Source organism: Canis lupus, chromosome 13, assembly GCF_048164855.1.
Source record: "Canis lupus baileyi chromosome 13, mCanLup2.hap1, whole genome shotgun sequence".
NCBI lineage: Eukaryota > Metazoa > Chordata > Mammalia > Carnivora > Canidae > Canis > Canis lupus.
The window spans coordinates 22,001,737-22,018,136 of NC_132850.1; the positions used below are offsets into that span (position 1 = coordinate 22,001,737).

The following is a 16,400-nucleotide window of genomic DNA, read 5'->3' on the forward strand; positions in this document are numbered from 1 at the left end:
ACAGCCATCACGGTGAACTACTTAGTGTGACTCAGCTTCTGAGAGATGAGTGTTTGAATACTGAGTCGGCAGGACCATAGGCCAGCCCTGGCTCACAGCCAGTTTACCAAGGCACCCTGCCTTTCTAAGGCTTCTTGGCCAGCAGCCAGTGAGCTTTCCCTGAGGTCTCTAGTCTCACGACATACTCTCCATTTAAACTTTTCAGCAAGTAACAAAAATCCTTAGAAAGCTTCAGAGGATTTTCTCCCTTCATTCAGAGACAGCAGGCTAAGGAACAGGTCAGGGAAGTACAGTGGCCAGGAAGAAAGTAGGCCAAATAGAAGAACCAACTGTAGTGGGCTTTAGCAGTGAGTAGGGAGGGGCTGTCAATAGAGATATAGGAGAACCTGGGAGCCAGAGAAGAAAAGAAATGGACTACACAGAGAGCCAGATGAATTCCCCACATTTTAATGTTGACCAGAACCCTACATGCCTCAAGAGAGTACCTTTCCAGGCCTTTAGTAATAATGATGCTTGAGTTCACAATTATTTTACAAGGCACCTATTTTTCTTGGCTATCATACATGAGCAAATTGAGGTTCAGGGAGGCTAAGTAACTTAGCAGGGTCACATGAGTTAATAACTATTCAGTTACAGGGCCAAGTTTTACATCGGAACCCAGTGCATGCACCCTTATACCATGCTTCCTTCCATATACTATACTTCAATAATATATTTTATCATCATTACTAGTAAGATTTTTTATTTACCAATTATTTGCTGTGACCAGGGCTAGGCACTGGAATATAACAGTGAGCTTAAACATGGAAGTCTAGTTTGGGAGAGAAGCACTGATCAAATAATTACAGATTTTGCATTTCAAGAGTATGAAGTATGATACAGAGAGAGGGATCCCTGGATGGCTCAGCGGTTTAGTGCCCACCTTTGACCCAGTGCATGGTCCTGGAGACCCGGGATCGAGTCCCATATCGGGTTCCCTGCATGGAGCCTGCCTCTCTCTCTGCCTCTCTCTCTGCCCATGTCTCTGCCTCTCTCTCTGTGTCTCTCATGAATAAATAAATAAAATCTTTAAAAAAAAGGATACAGAGAGCGATAGGTTCTTCTAATTTGGGACTTTACTTAAAAACTAGGGATGATTCTTGAAAAGTTACTTGAACTGAGACTTGAAGGGAGAGACTCAATTGGATAAAGAGGGATGGAAAATAACAGAGTGTAAAAGCTCTGTTAAGGCAGGGAGCTATGAGAAGTGGGTAGAAGACTGTTGTGACCACGGGAGGGAGATAAGAGCAGTCCTGTGCAAGATAACACTCGAGAAGCAGACGGAGATCAGACCACGCACAGCCTCATACCTATGAAACTCTAAAGGTTTCACCAGGATACTGCAAACAAGGAACAGGTTTATAGAGAAAAGATCACAAGTTTAATTCTGTACATGATGGGTTTGAGATAACCTTGTGGCAACCAAGTGGTAATGTGGATGAAACGGTTGTGATACACATCTGGAATTCAAAGGAAAATGCTGGGTTAGAGTTTGAATCTGGGATTCATGTGTGGCTCGGTAGTGACTAATACAATGAATATGTTTCGGATGATCTAAAGAGACTACAGTGAAAACTGAACAAAATTTAGTATATTGCTTTGAGGAACTCACAATTTTTGGCCTCTGTATCCCCTTCTTTTGACTACCCAGAACCACAATATTTAATGATTGCATAAAAGAAAACAAAAGAGGAGAAAGGTAGCATCCAGAGAGAATGAGGAACAACCTGGAAAATTTTTGTCATAGAAGCCAGGGTAGGACAATTTCATGAAAAGAATAAGTCGTCTGTTCTTAATGCTGCCAAGATATCAAGGAAGGTGAAGGCTACAGTGTTTTGTTGATTTTAGCAACGTTAAGGTCTTTACTGGCCTTTATGATATGCCCTGTCACTAGAATGGTATATCCTTTTTCTTAATTTTGACGTGCTTTTAAATTCAGTCTTAAGTTAGAATAAAATAAAGACAGTCTGCCAGAAATCCACAGAGACCATTTGTATGAATTTTTACATAGCTCTTTCTTTTCTAGATCAATTCCTGTATATACATGTATATCCATACATACAGCATAAAGTTTTCCATGACTTCTTAAAATCCTAATGAGCTCAGAGCTTCTACATCTCTCAGCTCAATATAAAGTGTCTTTGGTGTCAGTGATTACACTTTTTTTCCTCTCAGCACCAGGATTGAGAATAAAAGTAATGTTACGTAAAAATTGATTTAAAAAAAACATACTGAACTTTTCTTTCACATATAAATATTCCCCCTAGATGTCTTTAAAAATAAGAAATATGTAGTGACCACTTGCCATGGTCCAAACTCAGTCATACAAACGGGACTCCAAGCAAATGAGAAATCTCCAAAGGACACAGTCTAGCATATGATGCTCTACTGTTTTGCGTCCATCTGTGTCTTAGTAGTTCATGCTGGAGATTTTTTTAAGATGTGGTAATTTGGATCAAATATATGTAGATTTTGAAGCCGTACCAGGAAAGATCATGCCTCTTAAAACATTTGCCTATGCATAAAAGGAAGAAGCAATGCATGAAGAAAGATGGGAATATCAAAATACACTCAGTCCATCTGTTGTGTGCTTTTCATTTGATTAGACCTACTCTCTACATGTTAATCACACACACATAAACATATAAAACATAAAGTAGACGAAATTTAGTTTTGATGGACCTTAATTTCCTGAAATTTATTTTTACTTACACTTTCAATTTTAGGATATATTTTCTAGAATTTTCATGGAAAAAATAATTTTAGGGGTGCTCTCAGTAACTTTATTAGTTATTCTCACAAGAACACAACTTAGCCAGACTCTGTCTAAAATAGCAGAAAGAAAGTTGGATCTTTTCAAGTCTTTTGCTTCCTCCAAAATGAAACTATTGGTAATTAAAAGCTTTCAAGTTCAGAAAAGTCTAAGAAATATGATTTATTAATCTCACTCCTACTTGGGTTATATATGAAAAATAAGGACTTTCTCTTATAGTTAGTTTTGGAATGTCTCCATCATAAGGAAATGCATACTTACCTTAATAGTAAACTTTTAACATGCTGTTTTCTGCTTGTACTAGAGAACTTTGAGTTACTGGTGACAACAATTGCTATTTGTTTCTATCTTTTTGGTAATTTCAGATCACATTCAGAAAATGAAGGTACCTCTTTACCATCTGCTGACTCCTGTACCAGTCCTACTAAGATGGACTTGTCGTATAATAAAACTGCTAAGCAGTGCCTAGAGGAGATATCTGGTAAGTGACCTGGTTGATTGATGGGTAGGTCAAACCTCAGAATTTTTACAATCTCTCTGTAAGTCTTTTTATTAAGTTGTGTTTGTGTTATATTGATTTTTCTTAAGCATAAATGGACTGTGTACATCTTGTGCTTCAGAGATTCTTAGATATTTGGCTACTTTGCTTGAGGTGATCTCTTTGTTGTTCTGTGAAGAACTTTGTAAAGAATGGTAGTGCTTTTACAGGATGAGATTTTTAAGTTCTCATTGCCCTCAGTCAAGTTCTATATAATCAGAGAAAACCTGGAGAACCTTCTATTTGTTAATAAGACAGACCTTGAATATATATGGAGATTTAAAAAAATGCTAAGGGTCAAATGTCAATGTAAATGTTCCATGGTTAATCCAACCCTCTTTTTTCAATTCTTTGCTATTTAGAACACTCCTACATGATGGCTTCAAAATGTGTGTTTAGAAAGAAATCCAATTATGGAAATATTTCATAACATAAGTAACATAGGGAATAAAAATATATACATACCCCAGACACAATTTATCAGAGTTTTAAGTCTATAAAACAAACTTCACTGTGTTAGTCCACGGTGTTAGTTTTATTTCCCCCCCCCCCCCCCCAGGACCCATATAAACATAGGCATATATGGAAGGGCTTTGGTGTAATTCTATTATATAGGTCTGTATTCATGAGCAACTAAGAAAACTCAGCAAAATATAAGCTCCTAATGGGGAAAAGAGTTTAAGAACATATCTAAGTTTAAGAATTCATAGAAGTAGAGGTATGTCGGTTATTCCAATAAGCTTCTGGCCAGCCCTTGTATATTCTGAAGAAAAAGAAAAAAAAAAAAAACTAAAAAAACTGCTTAATTTAAAAAAATTGTATGGTACTCCAAAGATCCAGAGTATTGGGCTGAAGCTCCGGAAAATAACCCTATCACAAATTTGTGGGTTAAAGAACTTCTCTACTTTGGCAGACTTGAACACTTTGGCAGGCGTTAGCCAATTCTGCAATATCTACCAGTAGATATTGACCACATAGACAGCACAACATCATGAGGGGTCCTTGTAGAATTATCAGCGGTATCATTAGGCATCAAGAGTTTTGTGTGAAGATTACAATGGGCCGGAGCTGGGCAAAGGTAGAAAAAGTAATGCCAAGACATAGCTATCGGGATGGTAGTTACAGATTTTTCAAGTAGTTGGGGGAAGTTTTGGCTTTCTCATAGCTCCAGATAGTCTCACAGTCAGAATGATGATGTATATCTGTATTGTGACTAGATATTTTTAAAGCCTGGTGTGGCATGAAGATTCATATACTTCACACATTTCTTTATTCATGAATGTCTTCAATTATGTATCAATATGCCTATGAAATATGAGAGCTCAAATATGTAGGACAAAATGCATTTAGTACAGTGTGAATTCTAATTTTTATGGGAATTTCACAAAGGAACATTCTTTCTCTGAAATTAGTGTATCACTGAGTATCTCTGATTAAGTAAATAATCTATATATGATTTTTTTCTCCAGTTTTTTATTCTGTCCACCACTTGATCATTTTTTCATATTTTCAGTTAATATCTCCATGTAATGTTCTGATGTGTTTAAATATAACACTTGGAAGTGAAAATATGAACTAGACTTTAACATAATATAATAATTTAATGGATTTATTAGGAGGTGTAGTATTATTTTGCATTTTTATTAATTATTTCTGTAGAATCATAGATTTAAATCTGTGATTTAGATAGGAACATAATAAAGAAAACAGCAAGTAAATGGTGAAATGAGTCTTACCTGATTGGGTCATTTCTATTATTTGTTTAAGATGATAGTAAAAATTTCTCTAATGCAAACTTGAGATTTCCTGGAAGATGATATTCATTTATGATTAGTAAGCTACAAATTGAGTACTGTGATTGGGAGAACCTAGGTGAGAGTATACAGGTAGACCAGTGATGACAGAATGATTAGCATGCCCTGGCCTTTCTTCCAGTGATCTTGTCTTCTGATTCCTCCTCAGCTCCTTAATGTTCATGGTCCTACCCTCGATCTGGGCATTATCAGACCCTGCAGTTTCTCGATAAACTCACTAATTCTTGCTGCTTACCTCTTGACTTTTCAGTGCTCTTTCTTTTGTTTCAACTCTACCAATGGTTCTACTAGGATTTCTAGATTCTAATTTAAATATGGATCCTATTTTTAAAAACCCATTTAAATGGGATCTAAATATTGATCCCACAGCCTTTTACTGACCCTTATAAAACTGCCTATTCTTTCTTCCCTGCCCAGAATCAGCTGAATTCCTGTGGTAACTGAATGCAGTTTGACTTTTGCATATATCCTTTACTCTTGCTCCCTTCTCAATTCATTTGATGAAATCACAGGCTTGGTTACATTCAACCCTCTATCTGTTCCATACCAGCAGTGAATGAACCAGGAGAAAAACACATCCCATGTTGATGTGATTGATTTTACATTTATGACCCTCAATATATATATATTTATTTATTTATATTTTTGGAGTTCAATTTGCCAACATTTAGCATAACACCCAGTGCTCATCCTGCCAAGTGCCCCCCCCCCAGTGCCCATCACCCAGTCACCCCAACCCCCCGCCCACCTCCCCTTCCACTACCCCTTGTTCATTTCCCAGAGTTAGGTGTCTCTCATGTTTTGTAACCCTCACTGATATTGTCACTCATTTTCTCTCCTTTCCCTTTATTCCCTTTCACTAATTTTTATATTCCCCAAATGAATGAGACCATGTAATGTTTGTCCTTCTCCGATTGCCTTATTTCACTCAGCATAATACCCTCCAGGTCCATCCACATTGAAGCAAATGGTAGATATTTGTCGTTTCTAATGACTAATATTCCACTGTGTACATAGACCACAGCTTCTCTATCCATCATCTGCCGATGGACACTGAGGCTCCTTCCACAGTGTGGCTATTGTGGACGTTGCTGCTATAAACATTAGGGTGCAGGTGTCCCAGCGTTTCATTGCATCTGTATCTTTGGGGTAAATCCCCAGCAGTGCAATTGCTGTATGACCCTCAATATTTAATGAATATTTAATCCTGCCTAGCAATCATCCTGTATTTCTCTAGTCTACTCTCTCTCTCTTTTTCTCCCTCTCAAGTTCTTAGATGACAATTTTATACCTTTTCTTCTCAAATTTATCATATCAGCTCTTCCACCCTCTCTCTTAACTAATGGCCTTGATATTGGCTTCACTACAAAAAATTAAATAGAGAAAAGAATTTTGTACACCGCTACCACCACATCTACCTACATGCAACATTTATACCCATTCTTTCCACCTTTCCTCAGATTACTTTCTCTTCCACCTCCTTAATATCTCCCTCTGCTCCAGATCATTCTCTGTAGTCCTCTGGATGCTACATCTCTCTAGTTTTAATTTGAAAAAATAAAACTTCTCTTGACCTCTTCTTTCCTTTTTTCTTCTCCTCCCAACTTCTGTTGTTGCTACTATGTTCTGGCTGCTAGAGAAACACGGACCGCAAAAGCATGTGAAATTATTGCTGAGCCCACAGAATATTCCTTCAAAGATAATACGAAATAGGGGAGGTGAAATGTTCTAGGAAGTAGAAAAACATACTTCTGGCCTTTGTGCTGCCTTTATTGAGCTGAATTGTTCCTTGGTTTCCTTTTTTTGTGAGATGACTATGATGTTTAATAAACTTATAGGATTGATGTGAGATAGAGTTTTAGTCCTCCATCCCTATTTTCAGTCATCTTCACCTGGTACCTTATACATGTTGGGCATGCCAAGGGTGGGGAAAACAAACGGGGCTAGGACATGAGCCCTCCTGTGTTAGTATTTAACACCACAAATACTTAAACTACTAGATGGTCGAGAACAACTAAGTTAGCTGTGAAGAGTTAGATAAGGCTTAAAATAATATTCCAGAAAGAAACAACTTCAAAGAAAACAATACAAAAAAAATTCTACTTATTAGTTTCATTAATTTTTTTATTATAAAACTGGAAACTTTTCTTAAGTACAATGGAATCTTGGTAGCTCACTGTTTTTTTTACAACGGGAAATTTCAGGAGGGCTGTTGTTACTGGTGAACTCTTACTGTTAATGGTTGGTGCTGGGGCCTCACTGGGGAATAATTCTGTCCTGCTCTCCAAATGAATTAACCTTAATGATATGGAACTCAGATGGATTTAGCCTTGGCAGGATAAGATCCAGGTCTTAAGAATTTTTGAAACTTATGCTATCCGAGGGAGCCTGAAAATAATATAAAAATAGAAATATAAAATTGCATGTAGTGTTTGAGGAAGGAGCTTAATCTAGTCAGAAGCTCTGTATCTTAAGAACTATTTGCTTCATGGTAAATATACCTTGAGGTCCTGGTATACTTTTGCCTGACCAGCATCCCTTGCCCCATCTGCTAATAATAATAAGGATATTCAGAAAGGGAGACAGAACATAAAGACTCCTAACTCTGGGAAACGAACTAGGGGTGGTGGAAGGGGAGGAGGGCGGAGGGTGGGGGTGAATGGGTGACGGGCACTGAGGGGGGCACTTGACGGGATGAGCACTGGGTGTTATTCTGTATGTTGGCAAATTGAACACCAATAAAAATAAATTTATTATTAAAAATAATAAGGATATTATTATTATCATTATCATCATAATTATCATTATTATTAGTGGAGGAAACCATTGTCCTATCCATCACTGCTTAAGTGGTTCAAGTGAAATTACCCAAGCAGATCAAATCAGAACCACCTTTTCCCTTGACCACAGTGACTGGTTCAGGAATGGCCATCTGACCCAATTCAGTTTAGTCAGAACCAATCAGAATAAATCTCAGAATTTTTCCTAAGACTATTAGAAGAGAGATGTGGTTTTTCCACTAGACCCAAAGCTAAACAATAGCAACTTGGAGCTGCTGGCAGTTAGCTTCACCCTCAAGTGAAACAAACATTGAGAAACAGAACCGAGAGCAGGAGAGAGAGTGAGGTGAAGGTCATTGTAGGAAATGTCTGAGCCCCTGTGAGCAAGCCATGCCTAAAATTATCCCTCCCTCCCCTGCACTCTTCTGTTACACTCCCTAGGGAAAATCCCTTTTCATACTTAAACAATATGAAAAGCATCCCTATTGCATGACCTGCGAGATGCATGACGTGAGGATTTGTGGTACTGGTAAGGAGCAAACTTGAATAGTTCACATTGAAAAGCAGGTTTGTTAGAAAGATTCATGAAGCCAGGAAGCTTAGCTGTTTATGCTTTCATCTACACAGTAATTCTTATGAAGTCATAAAAAACATTGTCTTTGTGATTAAATGATAGTGGAAGTTAAAATGAGGTTAAATTATGGTGTGAAGACACAGGATGTGAAGAAACGTATCAGAAATGAGTGACTTTAAAATGGCATACTGGAGAAAGCTCAGGACTTTTACGATTTGGTGACCTTCTATCCCTCTGATGTCTTTAATATCATTCACATTTTCTATTATTTGTCATTTTCTAAGGGAGGAGACCTAGTGATATTTACCCAGTCTAATAATGGGGCTTTTGTTAATTATCACAGTCAGGTGGAATATGTTAAACAATTTATGGTAACGGGTGAGTGAGCTTCTTGCCTCCAGCCTATCCTTTTAAGATTCATGCCACTACCTCGATAGTGTAAGTCCAGCCAGGGCGATGATTCAGATTTTACTGCTTTGGCTTGGATTTCATTCTTACATTCATTGACAAAAAGAATTTGGCCTCAGAGACCATCCCTATCATCAAGTGCCAAGAGATCCTGCCAAATGCAAAGTGAGCTTTGCTTTTTAGTCTACTGGAATCATTCAGGAAAGTTTTTAGGATTTGGTTTTGTTTTGGTTTTTGTTTGTTTTTATATAGGTTCACCCTTGCCCCCTTTTTTGTGCATAAGGCTTTTTTACCAAAACGTACAACATCTGTTTAATGCACTTTTTAACCTTTATCTAGAATTTATACTCAACTGAAAAATATTGAAAGTGCCACGCTGACTTGGTATTAGCAAGGCTGGCACGCCATTTGTGAAAAAGTAATAAAAGAATTGGACAAATCTGGGAAATCATTTTAAAAGTGAGAATTTAGATTAAGCAGCATAAGCTAATGGTTCCATGGGTTCTTTTTTTCTGGCTTACCAGACTTTGTCTTGAATAATGGTCAGTATCTGGTATTTAAAACTTTTGTAAATGATCATTTAAGTTGCCTGTTTCTTCGATGTTTAGAAAGATTAGGAAATCAAGCTCAGGTAATTTAAATCAGTTTTGATCTTTTACTTAAATAGCCGCTTTATAATCATGTTTACTAAAAAGCTGAAAAGCATTCCTTTTTAGAACATTATAACAGCTGTGCTTTATGCTTTATGTGCTTATGTTAAGTCTTGGCAAAATAAGAGTGATTCTCATTTTTAGTATTGATTATATATATTCATCTCCTGTGCATTGAAGTTTCTTCCTCCACCTTGAATCATACGCATATATATGGGTGAATACAAATAAGTAGAATTATACCCATATATGAATGCACTTCCAGAGCAAGCAGGTATAGCTGCCTCTAGAGAAGCAATAAATGGGTTCCTTACAGCCATTCAGGGTAAACTGATGAATTGATGATGTAGTTCCAAGGGAAAAACTACTGTAGCTACAAGTTGATAACAATAATCTTCTGTAAAGAAACAAAAGTACCCTTTTGATGTTTTCTATTGGGATCATTTCTTCAGAATAACCAGTTCCTCCTTACCAGCCTCTTCCTGGGTTCATCCCTACTGGAGGATTAGCCACTGAATCAGGATGGACCCCGCGATTTAATTTGACCAAGGAAATATAAGTGGAAAAATGACATGGGCCATCCCTGAGCAGAAGCTTTAAGAGTCAATGCTTGGATCTCTCATATCCTGTCCCTCTGTCATAAGATCAACATGTCTGAAGACTGGCATTGCTCTTTTAGCATGGGTCTTAGTATAAGTGATACCTGGATCAGAGCCGCAGCCAACAGAGTGGACAGTAATGTGAGCAAAAGCACATCTTTGTTTTTGTAAACCACTAGAATTTCTAAAACTTTTGTAAATTCAACATAACTGAATCTACACCTGAATTTCTCCACCTTGACACTACTGACATTGTAGTTTGCATAACTCTGTTGTAGGCGGCTGTCCTGTCATTGTAGGGGGTATAACAACATCATTGGTGTCTACCTACTAGATGCCAGAAGCACCACACTCCCCAGTTGTGACAACTGAAAATGTTTGTGGATGTTGCTGAATGTCCCCTAAGGGGGACCCATTTCAGAAACACTAGTCTAAGCCTGGTAGTTCTCAAAGGGGGGTCTCAGAACCAGTAGTATCTGCATTGCCTGGAAATATGTTAGAAATGCAGTATCTCAAGCCTCTTGCAGACCCTGAATGAGTAGGGATGGGGCTGGGGCCCAGCAAGCTAGAACTTAATGAGTCCTCCAAGAGTTCTGAACATTAAAATTTGAGAGCCACTGGTTGAAGCTGATTGGTACACGAGCCCCTTTGTATAGAGGAGGATGTAATTATTGCTTTCACTTATTTTGATGTCTAAAGCATAAGAATTCCCTTTTTTGTGAATCTCTCAAGACACTCCATGTGTACTTTAGTGTAATATGTGTCAGACAAATTAGTTTTATAGAGTCAATAAATTTACTGTAGTCTCATGAGCTGGTGATTCACTAGGTCACAGTGATTCCAAATAAAGAAAAAGAAATGTATTGCTTAGGAATCCAGAGGGGGGTGGCATTTTGAGCTTTTAAAAAACACTTTGTAAATGATGTTTTTAAAAGGATAATCATCAGTTTCTATGATTTGACATTTGTACCCTCATTTAAGCATATTTATATAAAACATTTATTTTTGAAGACTGAAGAATTGAGAATCAGTATTTGCATTCACAGGTTTGTTCGCTTAATTGCAATTTTCTTTGATAAATAGTTGTAAAAATTTGCTTTTCATTTAATTCCTTTTTATATATGTGTGTAAAGCAAACCTAGATGTGATCTGCCGTGGGCCTGGGCATAAGAATTAATTAGCTTTGCAAAGTAGGTTATTATCATATGTAAAGGATAGTCAGTGTATGTTCTAATGCTAATTTATTTGTAGTCAAGAAATTGGGCATTTACCCTACTTGAGGTAGGCAATATGAAGTGAAAACTCAGAAGTAACTTAATCATATTAGTCCAGAAAATGATAAGGACTTAGCAGTTGGAGTGGCACAAATACTTCTATGTATCTCTCTGCTTCTCTCCTTTTCATAGGGCATGTTTATGGGCAGAAAACCTTAAAGAAATTTTAAAGACTCTTGTCCTTAGCTCTAAGTGGTACATATATGGTCCCCGAATAGACTTGATAAGTGTTTTAAAAGTTTTCCTAATATCAAAATGTTAGGGCGCTGGTGTAAAACATACAACCAATCCAAGAAAAATATAATAAATTTATCATCTAGGTTTTCTGGTTTTATTAAAATATGAAGAGACAAAGAGCTGATGCTGCTGCAATAGATTTATGGACTCAGACCAGAAAAAATGCTCAGTGTCAAAAACCATAATGTGCGTTATATATATATATATATATATATATATATATATATATATATATATATATATATTTTTTTTTTTTTTTGTCACATCGTTATCTCCCGCATACTTGGCCATCAACTTTTAATTATATGCTTCGAGTGAAGATATTGGGGGAAAAGCCTCTCGAGTTCCTTTCTTGGCTGTTTCCTACAGGAAGAAACCTGGGGTTTTATTGTCCTGTTGGGATCTCCCTGAAACAGCTTCAGAATAACGAGCCCGCGAGCAGGAGGTGAAGTCTTTCCCTTTAACGCATTACCTGCCCGCCAGCGCCAGCGGGGAGGGTCACGCTGCGGGTTTTAGGCCCTTTACACTCTGGGTTTTGATTTGTGCGTTTACAGCACGAGTGCAGCCCTCGGGAGGCAGCGAATCGCTCGTCCTGCGAGTCCGAGAGCGCGAGCGCGTGTCGGGGGCCGGGCGGGGGGCGTGGTCCGGGTGGCCGGCGGCCTCCGCCCGGGTGGCCGCGCGCCCGCTGCCGTGGGGGCCCGCCCGCGCCCGCGCCCCGCAGCCTCCCCCCGGCCCGGTGCCCCGCCCCCCGGAGCCCCGCCGCAGACCCGCCCCGTGGAGCTCGGGAGACGCAGGAGCGGCGGGGGCGGAGGGAGAGCGGCGGCCGCGGTCCCGCATCCCGCAGCCTCGCTGGCCGCTCGGGCCCGGGGATGCGCACCTGCCGGGCGGCGGAGCCCTGCGGCCGCGCGGGGGGGGACCGCGACCCGGGCCGCCTGCGCCACCTGCCGCCGACGGGGAACTGCCGGCCGGCACCTGCCCCGCGGACTCACCTGGGGGCCGGGCTGCCCCGCGGACTCACCTGGGGGCCGGGCTGCCCCCGCGGACTCACCTGGCGGCCGGCACCTGCCCCGCAGCCTCACCTGGGGACCAGCACCTGCCCGGCGGCCTCACCTGGCGGGGCCCGGGGGTGGGGGTGCTGACCCGGGGCCTCTGCCCCGCCGCCCCCCGTGCGCACGGCGAGCATGAGCCCCGCTGACGGCGACGGGCCCGCGGCGACCATGCAGCGGCCGGCGGGGCTCTCGGTGCCGGGGGCGGGGGCGGGGGCGCGGGCGGGGGCGGGGGCGGCCCGGCGAGCTGCGCGGCCGCGGAAGCCGGGGGCCCCGGGCGTGAGCCCCGCCGACGGGGACCGCAGGGCCGCCGCGCGCCCCTCCAACTGGTTCGGCAGCGCGGCCAGGGCGGGCGGGGCGCCGAGCCCGGCGTCCTGGCTGCGGGCGCGCCCCGGCCCCGGCGCGGCCCAGGACCCCGCGACCCCCGGTCTCCGCTCCCCGGGGGGCGGCAGGGGCGAGGGCGGCCCGGGGCGCGCGGGCAGGAGCTGGGCGGCCGAGGAGGGCGAGAGCTGCCTGCGGGAGGGCGCGGCCCACCTGGACGCCGACGTGATCCTGACGATGCTGGGCGACCTGGAGCAGGCGCTGGGCGCGGACCTGCTGGGTGAGTGGCCGCCACAACCTGGGCCGCGCCCTCCCTCTCTCTCTATATTATTATGATTATGATTTGTGAGCGTCTTGCTGCCGTTGTTCCTTTGCAGAGCCGACCTCTGAGACCCAGCCGTAAAGCCCGCCCTGCGCGGCTGGGGTCGCGGCCGCTCCCGGCCGGTCCAGGCCTCCGCAAAGGGGTGCCGGGCCCTAGGGCCGCCGACCTGATGCTTGCCCGGGAATTAGACGTCTACCTACTTTCCCGCGAGGTGACCCCGCCACAAAGAGGGGGTGAGCAGCCAAGGGCCTCTGGGGCAAACTTTGTGTCTAGGGGCCTTCTGCTGCTGCCCCGGGGGCTCCCACAACAGGCACCAAGACGGTAGTAACACTCGCAGAAACGCACAGGCATCTTTTGACAGCTTCACTCACACGCTGCTGTTTTTTTGTTTGTTTTTGTTTTTGTTTTTTGGTGTTTGGCAAAAAAATTCACATTGCAACTATCTAAACTACTGTGTAGGTGATTATGATACTTTACAGAGTAGGCCTTTTTGATGACCCAAGTCTTAAATAACTTCTGACATGATCTCTCATTAACTAGATAGGAAGATATCTAAAGTGATTCTTGTATTTTGTTTCAGTTTTGACTTTACTACCTCCCTGAATAGCCAGACTGTACGTGTTCTGCTTGTTACCCCTAATTGAGTGCTCTACCAAAGTACATTGATATCACACAGTCCTCTCGAAAATCCTTAAGTTTTAAGCCATTGACCGCATCATATTTTGCAAATATATGTGTCTACAAGAAAACTTCCTATAAGACTCCTCACATAGGAAAGACTTAAGCCTGACCAGTGATCTCTTTGTTTCTTGTTCATACAACGGAAGCTAAATGTAGATGTGTTCTTATTCTCTGTGTAGACCCTCCTGTTGCAAGAGGTTTTATGAGGCTTTCCAGAATCTTAGTGAGCCAGCATTAGAAGAAGAAAGCTTAGAGAGACAGCAGAGGCAAATACTGCGCAATTTGTCATGTCAGTTTGGCTCTAAAGAGAGTAATGTTTCCACAGTTGTGGGAAGAGTGATTTCTGAATCTGAATACACCAGGTGCTCAGACATAGGAGATTTACTTCTTCACCATTGTGCGATTTCTATAATGAACTGTATCTCATAAAAGACCTCTAAGCAGTACAAAGGCAAGAGAGGGAGTCTTACTCCTGAAGAACCTTATCTTTTTGATCCTCTGAAACAGTACAATCAAATAATATTCATCTTTCGCTGTAAAATAGTAGCATTTATCTTGTTCTAAGGACCTTTTATATAAGTATTCTCAAAGATATGAACAGAAAGCAGTCCCCTGGCAGTATTTTTTGGTTGCTCTGTTAAATTATAGCATGCTGTACGTGGGTGTATACATGACATATGCCTTTTGTGCATAAATAACTTGGAGCATTACTGTCAGAGGGTAATCTCTCAATAGAAGCCTGTGTGTTCCATGATTCTTAAACTCAGCAGCTGCTTATTATATTTATGGGATTATTCTTTTTAAGGCTTCCCCCTCCCCAACTATGCCAGTAGTCAAAAATGCAAGTGAGAAAGTAAGGAAGAATTTATTTAGTCAGATAGTTGTGACATGAATAACCCTATCAGGATAATGAAGCGCTCCAATGCAGTTTCCTAAATAATGATGCGTGTTACGTGGGTAAGTATATCCAAGCCCAGAGCACACAGGAATTGCAGCATTTCTGCCATGTGCCTGCCTAGGTTCTGCTTCTGACTCAAAATTGCCTCTTCCAAGTTAATTTTTAGGCAGGGTTCCTTGAGTTCAACTCTTGAATCTTGAGTATCCTACTAGACTAGACCAGGGTCTGTGCTATGGCTATACAGGAGACTATTTAAAAGGTGATTGGCCATAGTTTTTTTGCTATTTTCTGCTCCAAGTATCTGGCTTAAGAAGATTTGAAAAATTTCCATCCAAATGACTGTTGGGGTCATCTACAAAATTAGGGTTCTCAAAATAAATCAGGCAGCTGTACTCTAAACAATAACATTTGCCAAGGAGTTGGGGTAGAGGACATAATTCTCTGTGAATCAGGTTCATTCACAGATAATTTGACTTCTTATTAAAAGATGATAGTGCTGGCAGTGTTAATTACAACGTAGATAAGTAAAGCCTAAATATTAAGAGCAGGACCACACGGATCATGTGGCTCCTCTGTCCGAGGCAAAAACAATGTAGAAGCCACTGTTTCTCCTCAAGGAAGCCTCCTTCCTGACTGTCAAGAGAGTAAAGATTTACACACATTTTCCAAAATGGTACATTCTGGAATCCGCTTTGAGTTTTTAACATTGTTGCAAACTGCTTTCTCATGGCTTGTAAAGTGTCCTCTCTAAGTGGGGCAGAGAGTAGGTCCCAAGGGAGCCTTAGTGGCTTGGAGATTATGGAAGTGAGAGAAGATACAACACTTTCATGACTAAATGAATTTATCATACGTGGTTTTTTTTTTTTCTGCTTTTATTTTACTCGTGCTTTACATTTTACTTGTGCTTTTACATTTGGCCTTGTCAGTTGAGACTCCCACCTCTCCCTCAATCTTCTAGACATCATTTGGATACAAATTTATAGGATGTTTCAGATTTGTGTAATCCTTCAGGGGGTTGTAAGTGTATTTAGTTGTATTTTGACTTTTGTGGGTCATTGAGAACATTTACTGCAATAAATTTACTGCATAACATGACAAATCATGTTATCCTTCATAACATGAATGAAGCAGCAATTATGTTTTGCTCAGTAAGGTCTGGGAGGAAAAGATCCATTTGTCTGATTGTCATGAACAGTGCAGTGCTGTATGAGTGAGTGTTGTGATGCCTGAAACCAAAGGAGGAAAGGAAATTGTGGTTCTGAAATACGAGAGAAGCTATATAAACAAAAATGGATTCAGCTGGAAAAGCCAAGGATCTAAGATGCCTGTTGGATTGGAAGAAGGACATTTGTTTATGTATTTTTAGATCTATATTTATGTATTTGAGAAAGAACACGCATGTGGATGTGAGGGGCAGAGGGAGAGAATCTTCAAGCTGATTCTTCA

At 41.2% G+C, this 16,400-nt stretch overlaps 1 protein-coding gene across 10 annotated transcripts in view; it reads left to right on the forward strand.

Annotated features, from left to right (window-relative positions):
* NAV3 (neuron navigator 3) overlaps positions 1 to 16,400 on the forward strand; it is a 355,345-nt gene that overhangs the window by 177,611 nt on the left and 161,334 nt on the right. For all 10 annotated transcript variants that reach the window (XM_072772862.1, XM_072772863.1, XM_072772864.1 and 7 more), the window contains one exon: positions 3,178 to 3,293. In XM_072772862.1, coding sequence (XP_072628963.1) covers positions 3,178 to 3,293 — 116 coding nt within the window. The remainder of the gene's footprint in view (positions 1 to 3,177; positions 3,294 to 16,400) is intronic.